At 46.6% G+C, this 23,882-nt stretch overlaps 1 protein-coding gene across 1 annotated transcript in view; it reads left to right on the forward strand.

The window, feature by feature from the left end:
• VWC2L (von Willebrand factor C domain containing 2 like) overlaps window positions 1-22,925 on the forward strand; it is a 62,915-nt gene extending 39,990 nt beyond the window's left edge. The window contains exon 4 of the mRNA XM_037397387.1: window positions 20,869-22,925. Coding sequence (XP_037253284.1) covers window positions 20,869-21,017 — 149 coding nt within the window. The 3' untranslated portion in view covers window positions 21,018-22,925. The remainder of the gene's footprint in view (window positions 1-20,868) is intronic.
• Window positions 22,926-23,882: the final 957 nt, after the last annotated feature.

Here is a 23,882-nt window from a genome sequence, read left to right on the forward strand (position 1 = left end):
CCATTTCTAACACAATCCCACATTCAAAACCTTCCTCAGACAAATCTGTTGCCAGGTGGAAAAAGAAAAAAAGGGAGCATGCTGATGCTCTCGAAGTGTCACATTTCATCTCACGATGGTGGAAAGGCATAAAGGCATTTTTTTTTACCAACTGACACATTCCCAGTCATCTGGATTGCGATGAAGCTCTGTTCCTCAGAGAAGAGCTGAATGTTTGTCCTGAGCGCATGGTCTCCTGCAGCTAAAGAAACCCTTCTTCCTCTTGGCAAGGCGTTTGTGCAGAGGTTTACTCACACCAACAGGTAACCACTGCCACGACTAATGTGCACAGTGGTGTGACTGTCATCATGCATTAACCGCTGTAGTTTCATTATCCAGCGGTGGGTTGTGTTTTCAGTAGACTGCACATCTAAATGCACAACTCATATAAATGTATAGTAATCCTGGTTCTTTCTCCCCAAGCCCTCCCATTTTGCATTTTTTTCCTTCTGTTTTATACAAAATTAGCACGGTCACAGGTTCCACTTCATTTATGACTGATATGAAAAAAGCCACCCCATAAAACTTCATGCACAGCTGTAGTGACCAAGTTAGATTCAATTCTGGCTTTATATTGAGTTGACGTGCAGCCAGCTCTCTCCCATACATCATCTGTGATTGCAGTTAGGGATGAAATACTGTTTTAATTCTTACACCAAATGTGGGGGTTTTTTTCTGAAGAAAAAAGACATAAAAATGTTAAAATGGGCCATAAAAATCATTAAATTTTCACACCGAGCACAACCAAGAGGTGAATAAGTTGGCTAAAAGCTCAGAAGACCCAGAGAAAAAGTCCCAGTTGTTATTCTTTTGTTGTTAACCTTCGGCTTTGAATGGAGATACCCAGGCAGAGAGCAAAGACGTAGTACTTTGGCAGTCAAGGGCTGGCTATATTGCCACTTGATTCCCTAGATAAGGGTTTACTCTCACGTCTGCATGGATAAGAGCTGCTGCTGCCTGCAGGATCTGCTTCTCCCTGCCTGTGTCTGAGGACGGTGCCTTGGGAGGTGCCCCAACACCATTGCAGTGGGCAGGAGGAACATCCAGCCAAGTCCCTGTGGCTGAGTTAGCCACTCTGCATCCCAATCCCTTTTTTGGACGACCTGGGAAATACCGGCTGTGAGGGCTTGATCACCTGGACCAAGGCTGTCCCATGGCACACGTTGTCCCATGGTTGCTCTGGGGACGCAAGCTGGTGAGGTGAAGGCAGCAGGAGCACAATGGCACATTATGTATGGAGAGATAAATATACCCTCTGGATACATATTTCTTTGCTTAAAGGCTTAATCTCTGGAAGGTCCAACTTTTCCTGCCTTTGGCCATTGATTTTACCAGTAACATTGTTAGTTGATGTGGTACTTTAATGGTAGTTTTATTAATTGATTTCTTTTAAATTAACCTGTTTGATACCAACTCCAAAAAACCCTTACCTTGCCGCGATTGAGAGAAGGAGACCTGGTCAGGTGGAAATCAGATCCGTTTTATTGCTCTTAACATGCTTCTTTTATAAGGCTACATACATAGTCTAAGATAATCGTGTACAAAGCTTATTGGTTACATATTGCAAAAGTGATTACATATTGCAAAAGCTAAGTTCCTTATTCGCTGTTCCTCTTCACTCTGCTTACTTCGTTTCTTAGGGTTACAAGTTCTGCTTCGGTACTTTTCCACTGCATGTCTCAGTTTCATGATTGCTGACAGTGTCAGCTCTTACTGGATCTACATCCTGTTATTGTATAGCTGCAGGCCCCAAGGTCGCAATGCCCTTGCGGCCTAAACCTCCACTAGTCGTATTGCATTATGTTCTTTCTCCTGTGGTCCGTTCTTCATGAGTTCCCACAGGCCTCCTTCAATTAGGTGAGCTTCACTGGAGGTCCTTTCAGGATTAAACAAATCATTCCCTTCATTTCCCCCTTCTTGTTGTACCATAAGAACTCGTTTCACAGAGTTAGCTATTAGCTTCTGTAAACATTGCATAACACACGGCAAAAGCAAAATTAACAATAACACTATTATTATTACAACAGCTATTTTTTCTAAAATTGTAATCCACCATCCAGACAAACCTAATGAAGATAACCAATCTGTAAAGGGATCGCTACTTTCTCGAAGTTTTTTCATATTATTTTTCAAAATGGAAAGTTGTTTGTGTATTGATTGGGAGTGATCAGAAAGGTTCATACAGCACATTCCTTCAAACTCTTCACATCCATGCCCTTGTGCTAAAAGTAAGAAATCAGTTGCGGCACGATTTTGTAACAGGGCATGTCTTATTCCTTGGACATCACTGGCCAATTCAGACAAAACATTTGTCGTTATATTAACCTGTTTTCCGGTCCAACATGCTAATTTCCTTAGTTGTGTCAGTGCTTGTGCTGTAGCTATCCCGGGGGCAAATATGCTAGCTAAAATAACTTCAGGAGGGTTCCAGAGTTCTACATTATCCTTACAATCACTGCTTAATTCTACAAGAGCTCTTTTTCTGCGGGTATGGTTGGCTTGAAAGATATTAGTAATACTTGGTGTAAATAGCGTTAAACTGCCAACATAACAAGGCCCTCCCTTAGCGCTTCGAGGAATTCCCTGCCAAGCTCGATCACCGCAGATTAAAAACATTCCCTCCGGCAGTCGCCCTGCGTTGGAGGTGACCGTTGTAACATTAATAGTTTTTTACAATATGCCGTCACGTTGTATGGCCTATATGACGTGACATCAACGGGATCATCTTGATTAATATGAGAGTTAAACCAAAAACATTGATCTGAGGGGGCAGAGCCTAAAAGGTTAAACTCCTGTATTTCTCTAGCTGTGGTACACATAGAGCTACTACATTTCATAAAGGGGGAAGAAGCGTTAAAGGTAATATTATTTTTGTCACAGCACGGAGGTATCCTACCAGGTAACTGGAGACCACATGTGACAACAGAAGGGTCAAGGGTTATAGTAGAGTTGTTTACCAGGCTCATGTTAATAGGGATGCCTAATAAACACGTTCTAAAAGGGTCAGAAGGAGTAGCCATCGAGAGACAAAGGCTACTCTGGTTGATTTTCTCCGCCCAGGTGACCCATAGGTTTTTTCTATCCTCTATGTGCTTGAGGGTTTCCCAAGCTTTTGTGCTGATAACGAGGATGGAGGTAATGATTCCTGTTAAGAGGTACATCATGCCAAAGCTACCTTTAATCATTTTCATTTCTCTTTTTAAAGGATCGGCTCTACCGCCTGGTTTTCCTTTTCCAGGCAAACCGTCTTTCACACTTTTGCTTTATACGTTCCCAGTCTTCTTTCGAGACTGGCCAAATAGCAGGTACTAAATTAGTTTTACTGCATTCCAAACCAAGAATCTGTATGAGTTTAGCCCTCTCAATAACCACTCTTTGCCAGTCAGCGCGATAATCAAAAAGGCGGCTACTTCCTAAGGGTTCATGCCCTGTTATAAGTAATAGTCTCACTGTATCAAATTCTTTCTTTAAACAAAGATTACACCAACGCCCGGAATAAGTTAAGCGGCACCACCACTCCTTGCCACAAGTATAACATACACATAACACCCAAAGGTCACAATGTCCGCACAAATTGCAAAAAACTTCCCTAAGGAATACTTCGCGACACTCACGCGTATAGCAACTATTCATCTAAAATACTTGAGTCTTCAGGCTCTGCTCCTTTTGTAAGAGGTTCTTCCAAACGCTGTTCAGAATCTTTGGACGCAACTTGTGGTAAAGGTTCACGGAATGGTCGCACGTTCTTTGCTGGGATCCATCGGGGGCCTCCCTCTGTGGAAACACAAGCATAGCCTCTGCCCCACGTGACAAGGGGATAAGGCCCCACTATCTTACCCGTTTCTGGATCACGAACCAATACAGGAGCTTTAACTCGCATCTCGAGTGAAGTATTTGCGTTGAAATGTCGGATTATTGGAGGATTGCTGTCTAATAAAGAACAATTCAAAAAGTTAAAAACATATAAGGCTTTCTGTAATCGTTCCTCAGGAGTAGCAACTCCTATTCCCCCTTTTTGTTGTTGTAATAGACGTTTTAAAGACTGATGAGACCGTTCAATGAGAGATTGACCAGTGGGGGAATGAGGAATGCCAGTAACATGAGATATACCCCATAGGGTAAAAAAGGTTTTTATAGTTGTTGAAACATAAGCTGGACCATTGTCTGTTTTTATTTTTGAGGGAATACCCAAAGTAGCAAAAGCACGCATTAGATGTCTACGAACATCTCGTGCCTTTTCTCCTGTGTGACAAGAAGCAAACAAGGCACCTGAAAATGTATCTATGGAGGAGTGGATATATTTAAGGTTACCAAATTCAGAATAATGTGTGACATCTGTTTGCCATAATTGTAGGCTTTGTAATCCTCTAGGGTTAATTCCTGCTGCAATTGATGGGAAAGAATGTTTTTGACAATCAGGACAGACAGCAATAATATTTGACGCTTGTTGAGAAGTAAGGTCAAATTGTCGTTTCAGAGCTCCAGCATTTTGATGGAAAAAAGAGTGACTTAGTTTAGCTTGTGCAATACGGTCTGGTAGTACTTGAACTGGTAACGTCAATAGATCAGCTTGTCGATTGCCTTCTGTAAGAAAACCAGGTAGTGAGGTGTGAGACCTAATATGCATAACAAAATAAGGCGCAGATCGAGCGTCTAAAAGGAAAACAAGTTCCTGTAACAGGGTAAAGAGTTGTGAATGTGAAACATTCCGCAACACAGAAGCTTCCGCTCGTGTAACAATTCCTGCAACATAAGCTGAATCAGTGACAAGGTTGAGTGGTACATTCCATTTTCGGAAAACGCGAACAACTGCATTTAATTCTACTATTTGAGATGAACCGGAGACCATCTCTATGTCAGAGTCCCATTGTTTCTTTTGATCATCCCACCACAGGAGAACAGATTTATGTGATTTGCCTGATCCATCTGTAAACACAGTAAGTGCCTGTAGGGGTCGCTCGCTTCTTTTGGGTTTTAACATCAGACGAAAGTCAATGTTAAACAGTTTGTGTGAAGGTGGGTGAGAAGTTATTTGACCTGTATAGTCAGCAAGTGCCATAACAAAGGTGTCTGATTGCTGATAAAGCCATTGTAAGTATACTGTTGTTACTGGTAGACAAATACAGACAAAATCCTTCCCTGATAAGGTTAACAGGCGTGATCTAGCTTTAACAATCAGAGAGGCAAACATTTCATGTTGTGTCAAAATAGTTTTCATAGACTGGTTAGGTAAAAAGATCCATTCAATAATTAATAAGGGGTCTGAGTTCTGAAGGTCCCATTGAAATATCAGGGCATGAGGCTGTCGAGCAGGGTTTAAAATAATCAAATAAAAAGGTAGTTCAGGGGCCCATCGGTGGGCCTGTCGAGAAGCGATAGCTGAGGCAACCTTTTGCAAAGAAGTATCTGCTTCAGGGTTAAGATTACGTGGAGAACAAAGATTAGTGTCTCCTTTTAGTAGTTCAAACAGAGGACTTAAGTCTGTATTAGAAATTCCCAATAGTGGCCGAACCCAATTTATTGTTCCCAGTAATTTTTGTGCATCATGTAGGTTTCTTACATTGGTATTGATCTGCAATGGTTGAGGAACAATTGTTTGTGCTCTTATTCGCCAGCCCAGATATTTCCAAGGGGGAAACTTTTGGACCTTTTCTGGTGCTATACAGAGACCTGCCGAATTTACGGCATCTGTGACAAGGGCTACAGCTTCCTCCATGACTTCATGATGTTGTGCTGCCACTAAAAGATCATCCATATAATGATACAGTAACACAGCAGGCATAGCATTTCGGACAGGACTGAGTATTTTTGCAACATACCATTGACACATTGTAGGGCTATTTTTCATACCTTGTGGCAGTACAACCCACTGATATCTCTGTAACGGAGCTTGCATGTTGATGCTTGGAACTGAAAAAGCAAATTTCAGGGCATCATCTGGGTGTAACGGGATACTGAAAAAACAATCTTTAAGATCTATGACAGTTAAATGCCAGTGTCGAGGGATCATAGTCGGAGACGGGAGCCCGGGTTGGAGGGCTCCCATATCTTCCATAGCATCATTAATTTTTCTGAGATCATGGAGCAAGCGCCACTTGCCAGTTTGTTTTCTGATAACAAAAACAGGAGAATTCCATGGGCTGGTAGAAGGTACAATGTGTCCTTTTTCGAGTTGTTCTGTGACCAGCTCCTGAAGGGCGCGAAGCTTTTCTAAAGGTAGGGGCCATTGATCTACCCAAATAGGAGTATCAATTCTCCAGGTTAATTTTAGGGTGTCGCGCATTTCAATGGCCCCACCTAAAAATGGGTACGAATTGTCATTCCCCACTGTGATAGCACGTCCCGTCCCCATAGAACCATGGGAACAGGTAACACAAAAGGTTTGACAGAAGCAGTGCGCCCTTCTGGACCTTGAATTTGGATAAGCTCCAGGCTCTGGTGGCTTTTACCAGTTCCACCGATCCCAGCTAACGCTTGGGGAATATTGGCTAGCGGCCACAGTGGCGGCCATTTAGCTTGAGATATTACCGTAACATCGGCTCCAGTGTCAATAATTCCATTTAAAACCACCTTTTGTTCCCCGCGAACAAGGGTACATTGGCACATAGGCCGTTTTTGAGAAAGAGACTGTACCCATAAAATTTGTGGGTTCCCAGTCGAACCAAACCCACCCTGCCTTTGTTGGAGCTGATCCAAATTTGAATAATTTTTGCCTGTGGGTATAAGGATCAATTGTGCTATACGGCTGCCTTCCGGCACCGTGCAGGGAGGGAACGGGGTCCATGCCATGATCTTAATGTTTTCGGAACTATCAGAATCAATAACACCTGGTAATACAAAAAGACCGGATAATGTTGTAGAAGACCTCCCTATCAATAAGGCCTGTGTTTTCGGGGGTAAGGGTCCTGAAATATCTGTTGCCAATAAGTGAACCGAGGAATCAAGTAACGTTACTGTGTGGGCGGTTGCCAGGTCCAATCCTGCGCTGCCGGCTGTTGCTGGGCGAAGACTTGAGGTGCTGCTGCTGCTCCTCTTTGGGAATTGTTGAAAGGTGACGGCGTTATTTGTGTCTGCGCGCGTCGCTGTCCCGCGCTCCGAGATCGGTTTCCCTGGATTGGTTGTCCCTGCAAGTCATACTTGGACCGACATTGATTAGCATAATGACGACCCTTTTTACACCTAGGACAAATTCCTGGGACTCGGGGCTTAGCGCCAGCCTTAGTAGCCAGACAATTCTTTTTTAGGTGACCAGGTTTGCCACAACCATAACAATTCCCCAGGCCGCGCATGGCTGCAAAAGCAGCAGCCATGGCCTCAAATTTATAATCTACAGTACCGATTCTGTTACATGCCTCAATCATTTCGACTAAAGTAGGGTTCTGATTCGGGAGAGATTTTAAAAGCTTTCTGCAATCTGCATTAGCATTTTCCACAGCTAATTTTAACAACAAAATTTCCCGTGCTTCCGTATTATCTATTTGACGTTCCAAAGCCTGTTTTAATCTATCAATAAATTGCATATAGGGTTCTCGAGGTTCTTGTGTGATAGTGGTAAAAGCCTTTTGTGGTTTTTGAGAGTCGGGAACTTTAAAAAAGGCCTTTTTTGCCTCCTCACGGGTCGCTTCAAGAGCTTCTCGTGGGATTCGGGCTTGATCTGTCGGGTTAGAATGACGACCCGTGCCTGTAAGGTGTTCCAAGGTCAATGCAGCAATTGCGTGGTTGTTATGACCCACATAAGTTAAAAGGAGCGCTTGGAGTCCCCCCCTCCAATGGGCCTCCCACAAAGTATACTGAGTCGGTGTTAGGAGCAGCTGTGCCAAAGATTTTAAATCATGCGGAGTCATAACATATGTATCAAAGACAGAAGATAACAAACTCGCAAAGTACGGTGAAGAAAGTCCATGTTCAGTAACAGTACGGCGCAGCTCCTTAACTACCGAAAAAGATAAGGCTTCCCACCGGCCGCCCCCTCCGACTCGCTGATAAAGTACAGGAGCCACTATCGTTTTGGCAATCTCCAGTTCCCCCTCCTGTAAAGCTTGACGTCTAATGTTGGCCCACACATCATGTGGGTCAGGGGGGTATAAATCTGGCTCCTGTTCAGGGTCTACGGGTCCCGGGTCAAAGGGATCATTTTCAGGTGGGTACTCCGCGGCGCATACTGTCAGTGGTGCCGAGGGCTTTGTTCCCTCCGGTAACGGTGGGGACACCGGGGGGGGGTCTTCCTCTTTGTCTGAGTCTTTTCTATGACTGTCCTCCTGGGCTTTTAAAACCTCAAAAATGTTTCTCCACCACGGGAGCATACGCTGTGCTTCAACATTTCCCGTAGTCGCCGCATCCCATAACTTCACTCCCACATTATCCCAAAGGTCTCGTGTAAAAATAGTGGAGGAGGTTACAGCAGGTAATTTAACTTGAACCCACTTAAGAATTGTCTTAAGATCATGCCCAGAGATGTTCTTCCCATGTTTTTTAAGAAGAGCTTTCATAAGCTCATATACGTCTCTCTCAGGGGACGACGCTTGATTCCCCATGTTTCCCACAGCTCACCTCTCTACTCCGGAGGGATTTCAGACCGGTCGTTCCTGCTTCCTTTCAGCAGATCATTCAAAGTTCTGTGAGAGTCGCAGCAAGCCGCTCAGCTAGGCGGTTCGTTGACCATCACGTCGGGGTCACCAATTTGCCGCGATTGAGAGAAGGAGACCTGGTCAGGTGGAAATCAGATCTGCTTTATTACTCTTAACATGCTTCTTTTATAAGGCTACATACATAGTCTAAGATAATCGTATACAAAGCTCATTGGTTACATATTACAAAAGTGATTACATATTGCAAAAGCTAAGTTCCTTATTCGCTGTTCCTCTTCACTCTGCTTACTTCGTTTCTTAGGGTTACAAGTTCTGCTTCGGTACTTTTCCACTGCATGTCTCAGTTTCATGATTGCTGACAGTGTCAGCTCTTACTGGATCTACATCCTGTTATTGTATAGCTGCAGGCCCCAAGGTCGCAATGCCCTTGCGGCCTAAACCTCCACTAGTCGTATTGCATTATGTTCTTTCTCCTGTGGTCCGTTCTTCATGAGTTCCCACAGGCCTCCTTCAATTAGGTGAGCTTCACTGGAGGTCCTTTCAGGATTAAACAAATCATTCCCTTCATTACCTCACCTTATTTGCCATGTCTAAACCATTAAAAGAATTAATGTACGTTTAGCACTGTTGGAGTTCATTTTGGCAAATATCTTATTTAGACAACTTTTTAAAAGCCTATTACTTACCTGAAAGGCTATAATGACCTAGGAGTAGCTTTCATTGCCCGCAATTAAAATCTACCTATATTTTTAAAAGAAATCTATGGTATTCTTCCAAAGCTTTATGCTGTCTGCAAAGAGATTTTTAAGAGCTAATCCTTTTCATTTGGTCAGGTAAATGTTGAAACATGCATTTCTCACTTAATAGATGGTTATTGCTGACTTCGAGGTGTTACTGTTTTCCTTCCTCAACCTTGAATGTGCACAGTAAAAATCTGGTTCAGAAGAGCTGGTTAGTATGCACAGTATCTGCCTGGGCAATGCTGAGCAACTTCCTTGTGTGTTTTTTTTTTACCATAAGCTAAACTTTTCAGTGCTGATTAAGGTATTTGCACACGTAGATGCTTTTAAAATGAAGAGGAATTTGGTGTGCAGATCCCATAGGTGACTTTTTAAAATGCCAACCTACATTTTATATTAGACGTGTCAGGGGGGAAACCCTATATTTGAGGCTAGGTCTGTAGCCCTGCAATTTGCTCTTCTGTCTGAGAGTTGATCCGGAGGCACGCCGTGCGTTGGCTCCTCCGTGGCTTTGGTGGCAGTGGTTCAGCTTCACTGCTGCCCTCAATGCAGGTGTATTATTCAATCAACAGAGTGGGTAAAAAATTGTGAACCTGATATTAGCTATTAATTTTCACTGTAGTAATGTCTAATGCTTCTGGTCAACAGTCCATAACCCACCACTGGGTGAGAAACCCAGTAAAATGGGGAAACTGGGGGCGGAGGTTTTGCGGAGGTTTCAAAGTGCACTCAGATGTGCTCCCAGCTTTGACTTCAGTGCCCTTGCGATCAGAAAGAGAGAGCCTGGATGCACAGGCTTTGGCGAAATGTCCATACAATGAGGCAAATACCATTAACCTAAAGCAGCGGGTAATGTACCGCTTGCCCTATTTTCTTTAGCGTGCCCAGATTGGCTTTATTAGATTAGCTGCACCAGTCTTGGATTTTTAAAAACTGATTAAAAAGATTCATTCTCACGGTTGAGACTGCCAGCAGTTTATTATCATATCTCAATCCACAATATTCCTGCTGGAGGAAAAGTTCCACTCTTTCTGGGCTTTAACCCTGGGAAGTGCCCAGTTTGGCATCCCCTGGTACTGGCTGGCAGCGGTGGCGGCTGTCAGTCATTGGCACCGCTTGTGGCTCATCTCTCTTCTGCAGGTGCCTGTACTGAACGTGTGGTTTTCTCCATATCTCCGTGCTGCCTTCCCCGCAGCGAGCTGTACCAAATGTCTAATCTAGAGCTTTGCTGCCGCCCTGGAATGGGCAGGGCTGTGTCGGAAAGCGGACAGCATTGCCTGGCAATGGGCAGGTTGGAGGTGACCATCGACCTTGGGCTTGGTCTCCCATTGTCACGCTCATCCCACAAGCACAGCAGATGAAGAGAGGAGTGAGGCTGCAATTTTCGGCGGGTGCTTTTTAACTGTCGAAGAGCTGCTGTCTTTATTTAACTTGCTGAGTGATAATCTCAAGTCTGTCCACACAGCTCAAATCTGTATCAGCGCTGATAGACGTCACCACTCCTAAACAGACTGCTTTTAAATTGCACCCATAGATCTTCCTTGCACGAAAACATTCCTACTCCAGTATTTAGTGATGCCTGAAGTTATGTCTCCACATCAAATTAAGTAACTGTGCTATCAATAAGAAGGAGTAATGCGGTGTATTCCCTTCTGGATGTCTCCCTGTCCCTCATTTGTTTGCTGCTCCTGATTAAGATGGATAACGAGCTATCAGTAATTTTCTGACTGCGGTGCAAAGCAGTGAGGATTAAATCAGTCTGTGTCACTGGGAGCCAGGTCATAATTTAGGGAACCTGAGCGGTCCCCTGCATTCATTAGACTCCAAGGCAGCGGATGCTTGGGGATGTCTGAGCACAGTCTAGATGATGTGAGCATCTCTGCATGGGGAGAGCCAGGAGGTGATGTGGGGCCACCAGGAGATCCGTGTCTCACTGGGCTGGCTGAGAGCTGCAGGTGTGTTTTATCTTATTTATTGTGCTGGCTTCATTGCTGGCAAAATTCAGTGAAAAGGTTCTTGTTGCCCTGAATTTAGCCTTTCAGCTCAGTCTTGCCTTTTTAATGTGTTCCTTTTAATGATCTAGGGCTTGCTTAGAGTGAGCAACTTGGATTTAGGTTGGAGAAGGGTACTGCAGATATATATAGATACATACATGTATATTTTAATGCTCAGATTAAATAACTTTTAGACATCCTCAGGCACCCAGCAATGTGAATTATGGCTGGAAAAATCTCTCACGTAAATAGGGAGTGCTTGAGAAGGGCTGTTAGCATCGTCTTGTGAGGAGTGAAATATGCAGGAGTGATGGAGAAGAGCTGCAGATCAGCTTCGGAGGAGGTTAATTCTCTGGGGTAACAGTACGCAAGATTGAAAGCTGGTGGGTGCCAGGAGATACCACCAGTTGACCGCAGGGCGCTTTTAGCCAGAGCCAGTGGGGTTTGTCCACAAATACAAAAATAAAAGGGACTCATTTTGCAACATCTTAGACAACAGAGCAAATCTGGGGGCATTTATTGGAGGTGCCATCTCTCACTATGTCCAGGTGGCTGGACAAGGCAGCAAGAGTGAACCTTCCACCTTGTGGTCACCTCAAAGAGGTGATACCTGTTACCACAGCTAAGAGCCATCATCATGCAGTACTCTTTCTAAAAATGGAACCACCCCAAGCAGATGGCGGCCTTACAGAAACATCACTCGGTCTATCACTGCACGTATCCGTATTTTGGTTCCTTTCAGCAGAGAGGGCAGGAGGGGCATAACCGTCTCGCTGGGAGCTATTTGCACTTTCTGTGCTGTTGAATGAAGACTGGAGCAGGCTGAGCTTCAGTGGGATAGCTTCACAAACCTCCTGTTCTTCCAGGAAAACACTGGCTGAAAGCAAATCAGCAACAAAAAAAGGCTGTGGGAAATGTATCTTTCAAACTTCCTTGGCTTTGCTTATGTTTATATATATACACACACACATCCCTACATACTTCAGGTCTATGCAAGGCTTTCTTTCGGGATTTTAAAATATCAACAGCAACCAAAAAAGAAGGGGCACAGAGCAATTCCTGAGCTTTTGAATGGCAGAGAGGCCGGAGGACTGCTGTGGCCACTGCTGGCCCTGTGCTCACTCACACCTTCTCCCCAAAGCTTCCCGTGCCTGCCTTGGTTTTCATCCCTCAGCTCATAGGGGAGGATAGGATAAAGCCCACACCAATTTCATCCTGGCATCCTCTCGTTCGTGGGCCTGTTGCCAAAGAAACCAGTGCTGCTTTTGCCTTCCCCCCACCCTGTTCGCAGCCTCCCCCACTGCCAGACAGAGCCCCCTCGCCTGCCAGATGGAGATGCCACATTTCTGGCAGCTGCTGTGCTGGGTAGGTCTTCCTCATACCCGCAGGATGCAATTGCCATCCAACAGGTCTGTTGTGGCATGGGGCGGGATTAGCAGACGATGGCTTGTTTGTGCTGGTGACCAACTTGCACCTACCCACACTGAAAACATCGATGTGCTCCAGCACACAGCACTTCCAAGCTGAGATGTGCAGCCGATTAGCATTTGGGGTGGCAGATGGCTCTGCAAAGTGTTTTGCTTATGGTGGCGAGGACTGACACCTCCAGCATCCCCTGCCTGCCTGCTGTAGGGATTTGTAATTTGCAGCGCTGAGACTGGCACGTGTTGGTAGACTCGACTCCTAGTCCCTCCCGAAGACAGAGCAACATCCAGATTTTACTGGGGGGGGCTGACAGGCATTGCTGCAGCCTCCACGTTTGGGTGCAGGCAGCTAAGGAGAGTGTGTCTGCTGCTGGAGACAGTGAGTGGGCTGGAGAAAGGCTTTCGAAGCCTTGCTGCTAGAGGGGGACACTGACCTGTACGGTCCCGTTTCCAGCCCTGCAGGACCCCATGTGCAGGTTGGGTGGCGATGGACTGAGGAATCGCGTAGTGTATGTATTGGGATGTGCAGGACGGATAGATGTCCTTCAACTGCATAGCCTGGAGGGCAAAGACACCACCTCCAGGAGCAGGGAGGAGGCAGAGCTGTGGCATACTCCCTTCCCTCCTGCCACCACCAAAAGTGATTAGCCACAGACCAGGCACCAGACCAGGGCATTACCAGGGTGTGAATTTACCTCCCCCTGACATGCCATGGTTGTGGCAGCCCTGTTCCTGATGAACCCTCACGCTTCAGCCATGCTTTAAGCCAGGGTCTTTGGCTTTGGCCTCTTTCTAACAGAAAAGGATTCCAGGGCTGTTATGTTTCGGTGGGCTTTCCATTCGCCCCTGCAGAGCATCACCAAAATTAATTTTCGGTAAGGGAAATCCCAGCATTGGCAACTGACTTCTTTATGTCTCACCTCCAGCTTCACCCGCTGCTTTCTCCTCCCCCTGGGGAGAGGAGGGCAGCCACTCTCGATACCAGGCAGCGAAAACAAGACTTCTTCCCTCCTTGACTCATTAATTAAAGCCACAAATTGAGCTCTTTTCTTGCTATCTGAAGCAATCACATAAATAGCATTGACAGACCTAAATGAACATCCGAAAATATCCTGCAGGATCAGCAGAGAGGAGCTGTGTTAACCTCCAGGGATGGGGGCCATCATTAAAAACAAGATGCTGTGTTTTCTTCCCCGCTGAGCACAGAGTTCAGCCTGGATATGGAGAAGGTCCCAAGGTGCAGGCAATTCTGCCCTCTGTGCCAGACCTCGGGCATCCCTTGGGAGTTTGGAGAGCTGTCCACGAGCATCCTTGTGTGGGTTTTGGGGTGTAATCCTCTGCGGTCATTGCTCTGTGAGTGGTTGTTTCTGATGCTGGGAGTGCCAGACAGTGGCACTGGAGACCGACTTATGGCTTGGGATGGTCACGGTGAAGACTGTGAGATGCCTGTTCTGTGGAGACGTGCAGAAAAATCTGCCTTCCTACTGAGAAGACACTTGGCCACGTTCACTAGAAATGGCCCAGTTCAACACAGATTGCCAGTAGTAAATTCCCACACCCTGTTGCATTCGTGGTCGAGCTCCAAAAGCAAAGTCATCAAGTCTCATTCAGCTGAATGAGCATCCATGGGGATGTTTCAGGCAGTATCCATTCCTAAATACTGTCGGGAAACACCACGGTTTTCTGCTTATACCTTGCAACTTTAATTGTGGGGCACATCACAAGGGAACCTGAGGGTTAGCTGGCTAAATTGAGTTGCTGTTTAGCAACTGTCTAAACTACCGGTGCAAGGTAGATAAGCGTAGCCATCAGCACCTCACTCCTTGATGTTATCCATTGACTGAATAAGCTAAATTCTCTTGGTGTCAGCCTTAGTATTTCCTAAAGGGATGGGGAGGCTATTAAAGGAGTGGCAGGAGACATAGCATTATCACTGGAAATACTTAACTGAGAGGAAAATACTGCTCTTCGCTGAAATCAGATGTTGTACCATGAGAAGTTCCAGCGAGGGCGATGAGCTTTGTCTGGTGCAAGATGCTGTTCAGGGCAAATCTGAATATCATCGTTGGCCTGAAGTGATTTGTGCTTTCTGCGGTGCTTAACATTTGATTTCCTTTTATTGCTTCTTTGCACACACAAAGCTGAATTCAGAGCTGCTGCAAGCCACAGGCAAAGCTGGTGAGTTCACTAAAACCCACCCGAGAAGCAGCTGGGAGCAGCCGGCAGCCTGCAGCCCATAGCCCCCAGGAGCTGGGCTGGCGTTCGGCACCGAGCGACTCCAAAGCATCAGCGTGACACTGCACGGTGTTGGAGAGCATCAAACCCTAGGCTCCTGCTGACTGCAGCTTTAACTCAGCCTCTGTGAAGTGTGCTCTTGAATCCACAGTTTCCTCTGCATCCCCAGAGTTCTGTGGTGGGGACCGTGCAGAAGATGCAGTTTGTTCCATGGTCTAGGATGGCTGCTCCTCTTGCGTCTGGGCAGTGAGCTTTTTCCAGCATGATAGGGAGCATCAGGTCGGGGGTCTTTTGAGTTTCTTTAAAGCACAACTGTGCCACTGAGTCCTAAGAGGACTTAGTCTTGCACCCATGGGTAGTGTTGCATGATGTATCAGGTGTGCATGGGGTTAGATGTTCCCTCCGTACCAGGGGAGCAGTTCAGCAGCACAACATGGGTCATCACCAAGGTATCTGGTCTTACACATGCAGTTGGAAAATTCACTGTCACTCTTCCCAAACAAGAAACCGGATATGATTTTTCTACCCTTCTCCCACCAAAACAGCATCTGAATGTCCTTAATATATCTCCATAAAAATCTTCACAGTTGTTCTAGCAAACAGCCTGGAGTGCTGTGGTCTTTTATTATATATTTATATATATTTATTACATAATTAACTATATTAAGCAAAGCAAATCTTACAATTACATTGTCTATGGGAGCAGGAATCTTCTCCCATCGGTCTCCCTGAGCGAGAAGAAGAGGGTGATTACTGTTCTGTTTTCATCACAGCTGTGGTTTAAGATGCTTTTACAAAGACCAGGATGACAGCCCTTGCCCAAAGCAGCTTCCTGTTCCTACTGCTTTTGTGATAATTAACTTTCCTGATGTGCTTGACATGTCATCAAATGTTTCTGAGCACCATCTTTCTTTGAATAATAAAAAACCTCACGTTGCTGTGCTGTTCTGTCTCATTATTTGTGATTTTTCACATCAATTTGGTAGATCCCAGTCTCAGCTGCATCCAAGCAGCACAAAGCCACAGTGGGAAAAGCTCAGGACAGTCCCCAGCAGCATGGGGTTGGGGCACTGAGCTTTTGAAATGTTGGGAAGCTGATCTATGAGATGGAAAAAAAATATATTAGAGAACTTAAGGGAGTCTGCTTAGCTCTGCTGTAGAGCAAAGAAATGACTTGGTTTCTTGTTGTGGGACCTAGTCGTGGCTTTACGGGCTGCAGCTCCTCTAAGGCACATCACAAAGCCACATAGCATCATCCCCAGGTGCCGGATGTTATCTCCAGCAATGCATCAGCTGTTGGCTCTATAAAGCCTGAGGCTGCTGGAAGACTCCCTGGTGACTTGTGCCGTTGCATAGAGAATGCTACTTGTCTGGGGCGTATTTTCAACTAAATTTCAGAAGTACAGTGTCCCTCTCTGAGGACATCTTTCCTGTGCCTTAGCTGCGGGTGCAATGCTCACAGCATCCCATTTTGGATGAACGGGATCCACTTTTCCAATATGAAGGTGGGAGAAGTTTAGATGGGGAAAAAAAGGTGCTGGCTTGATAGCGATTGTGCTGGAAAATTTGATTTCAGGCAGTGGGAATTTAAGTTGACTTATCACAAATGGAGTGTGGAAATTTTGCCTTCTATTAGAAATCCACATTTCTATAGGGATGGGAATAGCAGAGGCAGGAGAGAGGATGCAAAAACGTTCCATCTGGCTTGCTGTGGTGTGCAAAAGAAAGCATTTCACTCTAGTAATTCAGAGGTGGCTATTTTGAGAGAATGCTGGGGGAAAACAAGGTCCAGAGCAGTGGTAGTGTTGCCCTAAATTAAAAGTACCAAGGTTTGACAGAAGAGATGGATGTCCTGAAATGGCAGCAAAACATCACATAGCAGTGCAGAGACCAAAGCCAGGTTTTCTCCAGTTTGCTAAAAGCAGGGGAAAAGGAAAATAAACCCATTTCCTGTAATTTTTCCCTTGGTTCAGCCTCTGAATACAGCTCCTTCCTTAGGGGTGCTCAGGTGATGTTTAGCCGGCCAGCCCAGGGATGCTTGGTGCTGCTTCAGCAAGGGCTGATTTGGCCGCCCCCCTGATGCTCCTCTCAGCCTTCTGTCCTTATGATTTACCCAAAATAGCTGTCATTTTTCCTCTTCCCCTCACCCAGCCCTTTTGGGGGAGGTGGCAACATCCCAAGGACTTTCCGTTAGACACAGAAGTGCTTGCCAGGTCCTTCCTGGCTCAATAGATGCCAGAGATCAGAGGGGCAGATTATCAGTGTTTAATTACTATTTTGCAGAGCTGCCCTATGTCCTTGGCCGGGGCAGGGACATTGCTGCTGTGGTGCTGTCCCCAAAATGAGTGATTCCCTCTCTGCCGGGGACCTCAAAGGCATGGGTGATGCTTTTAGTGCATGCCCCTCATCCATCACCTCTTTTCACCGTGGTGCCTGCTTTCTGCTTCTCAGCTCTGGGGTGGGGACATTAATGAGGGGCATTTAGCGTTTTACTTTTTTCCCAAATGATCCCCCCTGGGGAAGCTGAAGAGAGAGAAGGGATCTGGGTCACTGGGAGGAAGAGGAAGGGCAGCTGTGGCAATGATGGAGCTGCCATGGGATGGACAGATAAGGAGTACACAAGGAAAACCAAGCTTTTCCCCAGTTTGCAGTACCCCATCAGCCAGTCCCACCTTGCTCACCCTCAGCTGATCGTGACCCTGTGCTGTGCTTTGACCCTGCGGCGTTTCAGTGCAGGAATGCACCCAAAACCCTGCAAGGGGGGCGCAGGGTCCCCAAACCCCAGCTGGCAGGTGAAGGTGGGCTCATCTGCAAGTGAGAAGACACACCAACTCTGGTCGCCACAGCCACGTTGAACAGGCCTGCAGTGCTATAAATCCACCAACGTTCAGCACCCGGAGAAGGCTGTGTCTGGAGACCTGTGTGGGTGTCAAGGCAGCATTGGCTTCTCAAATTAGATGATTAACAGGCAGCTACAGGGCAGCTAGAGAGAAAACAATCTTCCCCTTTCCTTGCCATCCGAATCTCCAGAGGGAGCTTTTTGTTTAAATTTTAATGAAAAGGGTTTTTTGGCTCTGGGAGCACAGAGCAGGCTGTTGTGTGGAGGCTGTCCATCCTGGGCATCCCTGACATCGGCAAGCAATCAGAGCATCCTATTAAAGAGGGACAGGCCCTTACTTCAACTTTAAATACAGCTAGCTGCAATTATTGGCATTTTCATTGTGTTTGAACCCTGGACATTTGATGTGAGCAAATGAGCTGACCTGATGGCAAAGTCCACACTGGGCGTCATAACACACCACCACCCACCAGCCTTGGTGAAGCAGAGAATTAAAATCTGTGATGAAGAGCACAGGCTGTGGTGCAACCAGTGCAGGGACCCGAAAGCCATGGGAAGAAGTGACAACTTCAGTGGGTTGCCAGAGAAATACCGCAGCTGGGATCACAGCCTTTCCAGCCAGGATTGTGTCTTCCAGAGAGACACTAACTTCAGAAATCTTCAGCTGCTGACCAAAACAGGTCACAACTTTTTCAATCAGATGCATGTAAAGAAAAACACATATATATATATGTGCAGAGTTTGGCTTTTCTGTATCGCTGTGTGTCCTTGGCTGTTAACTCCTGGCTTTGAATCTCTTTGCACTGTGGAATGACTGAGGTTGGGGGGGACCCTTGGAGGCTGTCCAGCCCAAAGCCCAGCTCAAAGAAGGCTTAAATCCACCCCATGCCCAGTGCATTGCTCCTCAACTGCCAGCAGACCGGTGTAGCCTGAACTCTAGCTCATCAACTGGTGCTGAATTTCCTTGTCTGGAGCAAAAGCCTGCTTCGTCCTGGCATCCTGACAGATTCACGTGCTGGCCAGGCAAAGGAGGAGGCATCCTCCTCCTTTCATGGAGAGACACAGACCTTCCCAGCACCACAGGGATCAGCAGCCCTGGAGTACACCCAGTCACCCCACATTCTGGTACAGGAGCCACCAGAGGCATCTTTCTCAGGCCCTTCTGTTGTGGTTTCATTAAGATGGATGTGAAACGTTGTGGTAGAGCTGATCTACATTTGAAGAGGCCTTTATTAAAAGGCAGGAGGTCACTTCTAAAGACAAACAACTTTCAGGCACAGTTTGGCTCAGCAGCAACCTGAATTTTCTACATCTGGTTACATCCAGCCCTGTCAAACTCATGGCCTGGAGAGCTTAAACATAGGGTCCTGAGGAGCATCTTAATAAAGGCAGGGCAGTAATAAATCAGCACAATGAAATGAACAGTTCTCTGAGACTTCAAAACGTGAGACCCCAGCACGGGATTGGCTATGGCTCTGTAGAGGAATTATAGAGGAATGAAGCTGAGTTAATTAGCATTGATAATATACAGCTGTGGGCTGGCTTCAGGGGCGGTGGGCTGGCTGATGTGGATAACGTGCAGCTGTGGCTGGTTCCTGCTAAGTGGTTAAATAGCTCTAAGGGGTATGAAAGAGGAGCCCTGGATGAAGAGAGACCTGGAAGAAGCAGATGGAGAGAGAGAGTGAGTGCATGCATGCATGCATGCATGCATGCATGCATGCATGCATGTGTGTGCGCACACAGGCACGCATGCATCCATCCATCCTGGATGTAGGTGGACTGGCCTGAAGAGGATAGAGAAACAGCAGGGACAGTAGATAAACTTTTGCGTTAACCTGGTATGGGATGGTAAAAGCCTCGTTGCAGATGGCTATTTTTGATAGCGCTGTGACACAGCTCAGCCTATTTCCAGCTGCATAAGGATCCCATTTTCCCTTCCAAACAGACTTGAGCTTTATTTTAAACACTAACAACTTGCCTGTAATTTCATGTCTGTACACACTCATCTTTTGAATGCACTTCGTGCACCAGAGGCATAGATTAAAACTGGTGGCCAGCCGAGGGGTGACATTTTTGAGCAGCACTCGAGCCACTTTTCAAATGCCTTCACGCTTCCCTGATGCCATGAGTGCGACTGCCTCGATTTTTTTTTTTTTCCATGTACTGCTGGATCTGACATTAATTCCTGGCACTAACTGATGCAGGAGCGAGAGGGGAGGAGAAAAGGGTTTGCAGAAGGACCGCTGGGCAATGGGTATTTGTGGGGCTTTGACAAGGAGGAAAACAAGATCCTTGCTGACTTGCTGCTCAGCTTTGATTTTGTGTAATAAAGAAGCCAACAAAATTATCAATAATGAGCAGATTAAAGGAACTTGCCCTTGAGGAAAAAACATATTTTATCAGAAAGGTTGTTGGGGAGGTGAATTATTTTTGTTAGTTTGATGCTATAAATAATTTTGGGTTAATAGCCTGGAGCTGGTGTGGGTCCCTGGGGTTACTGGGTGTTCAGGTGCAGCTGCTGTGGTCGTGGGGGATGGATGGGCTCTGGTCCTTGCAGCTCAACACAAGCTCACCAGGCTAGAGCAGCGAAGGCTGGCCTGTGTCCTGACGCTTCTCCTCATGGTCTTGTCCATCTCACAGCCAAATTTTATGAAAATTAGTGGGCAACTGAGCAGAAAATCTGGGGGCACCGATGGGGCATCTGATGCCATTTGTACTAGAGGTTGGTTGGGGTACAGAAACAGAAGGAAACTTTCAAGGCCTTTTTTTTTTTTTTTCCCCCCTTATTGCTTGAGGGCAGCCAAAACAATGAGACAAGTGAACAGCATGGGGCAAAGGCTTGGCACTGATCAGGCCGGGAGCGTTGCTGCTGATTTGGCAGCAGCTGTGTTGTGGCCAGAGACCAGTAAGGGGCACCTGCCTGCTCCCAAGTGCTTCTAGCAGAGCTGCTACACTCAATTTAAAATCAAAAAAAGTATTTATGGCTATTACTCCCGTGTGTTTTTGCAGGTCCGAACTGCTTTGCAGGAACCACGATAATTCCCGCCGGCATCGAAGTGAAGGTGGACGACTGCAACATCTGCCACTGCCACAACGGGGACTGGTGGAAGCCGGCGCAGTGCTCCAAGCGCGAGTGCCAGGGCAAGCAGGCTCTGTAGCGGCAAACCCCCCTGCCAGCAGCACCGCCGGCCAAACAACCCGCTGATGATGATGACTATGAAGATGACGAAGGAATGGCTTTGACGCTGCCCACGCGTCCAACCTCCTGCCAGCTGCAACAGGGTCACCAGCAAAACCTTGCGAGGGTTTCACACAAGCAGAGATTTTTACTTGCGGGGAAGGGTCTCCCTCTCCCCCCACCCCCTCCTGCTTTTCTCTCGCTTTACACACTATGTATCCAGTATCTACTCTGCTTTTGTAATTACCAGTGCTTGATAGGGATGCAGTGGTCAGATTTGGGGAGGAAACAAGAAAAACTGCCCACACAAGCTGTTGGACTGGTGATGCCTCTGAGATGCCAGCCAATTCACCGCTCTCACTTTCTACAATGTGGATCGCGGGTTTTTCACGTTTATTTATTTAAAGTTTTTTTTTGCTATTGTGAAATATTTTTTTTTTAAGCCTCTTCCTAAGCTAGGATCGTCGGGGCAATACAGCTATGAGTGAAGCGATGAATCATTTTTATCGTGTCTATAAGGGGAGGGGGCCCACTAAGGACAGGAGGGAGGTAGATATTAAAAGGGGAGGAAGGGGTTAAATAAAAGCCCAGCTGGAATGTAACTTGCAGAAGGACCAAGGTAGATGCACAGGTACACGGCCGGACACCCGAGACACAAGCTGTATCTGTGTTACACTTTCTCCACTGAGTGGGGACAATAAAGTCAAAGACACCTACACAGTCACCGTGACCTTGATCGGAGCACAAGCCCACACCGGCTGCACGGGCAGGCAGGGCTGGCAAGCCAGCAAGGCTTGGCACGGCACCGAGAGAGCAGTGTCTTACCTGGGTTGTCTCTGTGCGATGCCTGGCTGGGGCAGCTGCGGTGGAGCAGAGGGAGGAGGGTCCCTGCTTTGCTGGCAGCACCGCTGCTCTTGCTGGAGCCAAGGGCATCATTTCATTGACTTCAGCAACAGTGGGACTCAGCCGCCATGAGTCAAAATTAAAATATCTGATCCACCCATCACCCTTAGGGAGGTTTCCAGAAACACCCCATCATTGTGCCAGCACTGAACCAGCTCAGCTGGTGGGTAAGAACTTTTGCTGCAGCGCGAAGGAGCTTCCCTGGCTCTCCCCCAGTCCTGGGAGCATCCGTACTGCTGGGGATAACGCAAGCCAGGGTGCATGGGCGGCTGGGGACAGGATGGCTGAGTCTATGGGAATGGGCTCCTGGTGTAAAGGGTCTCTCTAGAAAGCAGCTATGTGCCTGCCTGCCAAGCGGGGAGGTCCTGCTGGTCCCTTTGGCTTTTTCAGCACCGGCACCTCGTGTTTTCTCAGGCTGCGGCTTCCAAGCGATACTGTGAGAGAAAAGCCACCAGTGTCATTTCCCTGCTCTGCCCTGCCCAGGTGAGCACAGGAGCCTTTCCCATCACTGTCCATGCTTGATTTGCTGCTTTTTGGTCATGGCCATTGGGGTGATAGTGCTTACTTGTTCAGACTTCAGCCCAGCTGCTCTTAACAGCGATGGCAGCAAATCCTCCTTACAGCATCCTCCACCGAAGTTGATCAGCCTGGTTGGTCTCGGTTTATGCACACTGTTGCCTTTATATTTTTATTTCTTCCCCATTTTTGCATTTTACTGGAGGGCAAGGGGTAGGACAAGCACTAGCACAGTGATTGCCATACTTTGGCTGAGCATTGGCTTCCTGCGAGTTGAACTGGTACCATTAAAGAAGTCATCACCACATTTCTTTGTAAGCTGTTGCCTGTCAATGACTATCTGGTTTCAAAATCTTCAAACAATAGTGTGCCTGAAACTAGTGAGAAAAAAAAATTCTGTAAAAAATGGGGGGCCGTCTCGAAACAATATTTGATGTGTAAAAGACTATATTATTAAAAAATTATTTTGTTAAATATAAAGTGTGTGAACCAGCAAAAAAAATCCCAAAATTACATATTTGTGGTGTACTTTACTCTGCTGATCACCATCTCCTCCAGCTCCCAATTCCCGAACCTGTCCCTTCCTCCAGCCCCTGACTTGCTGCAGCATTGGCGAGTGCAGCACTGCAGCCAGGGTGGGAGGCGCGGGTGGAGCCTGGAAATAGCCGTGGAAGTCCTACGGATGGGGTGAGTTGCCCACAGAGCTCCTCAGCAGTAAATCAGTAACTCAGCTTTACTTTGTCAGAAGGTACCTGTCCAACCAGGATTCCCTTCTGGGGAGCTGTCGTGCACCAGTACAGCTCCTGTGCTCTCACTTCGGCTTCCATCTGTTTTTGCCCTTTGCTGGTGCCATTTGATATTCGATGCCGTTTCCTGAACATGGAAATTTGCTTTCAGTTCACAAACTCCATTTGGTACCTCCAGATGCATCATTATTTACACTGGTAAGTAGTTACTCTAATTAATTACAGCTTAATTACTGTAGTTAATGTTTGTACAGCACTATACGTGCCACATATTATTATTTTCTTCATTATTAATTAAGCACCATCTCCATTCCATGCTGCGCTACTTCATTACTTCCCAGGGAGTCACAGTAGCACCCTTATTCCCACCCAGAAGCACTTTACTCTGGGCTCCCACCAGGATGCTGCGGTGCCGGTGAGAGTGCAAAGAGCAGTATCTACAGTGAGTGGTATTGCTAAGCAACATAGGAATACTCAGGGATTTTTTTTTCCCTTTACCCTTTCAGGGCATTGAATCTAAAAAAACAAACAGGAAAAAAAAAAAAAAAAAGCTCATGGCAGGGGGATGCCCAGAGGACCACGCAGGCTGAGCTGGAGCATGGTTTGGGTGAAGTGAGGGGGAAGCCCTGCAGATCCTATCACAGAAGTGTCTGTAAGGTCTCCGTGAGATGCTGGCTCAA

This window comes from Falco rusticolus, chromosome 8 (genome assembly GCF_015220075.1).
Source record: "Falco rusticolus isolate bFalRus1 chromosome 8, bFalRus1.pri, whole genome shotgun sequence".
Taxonomy (NCBI): Eukaryota; Metazoa; Chordata; class Aves; order Falconiformes; family Falconidae; genus Falco; species Falco rusticolus.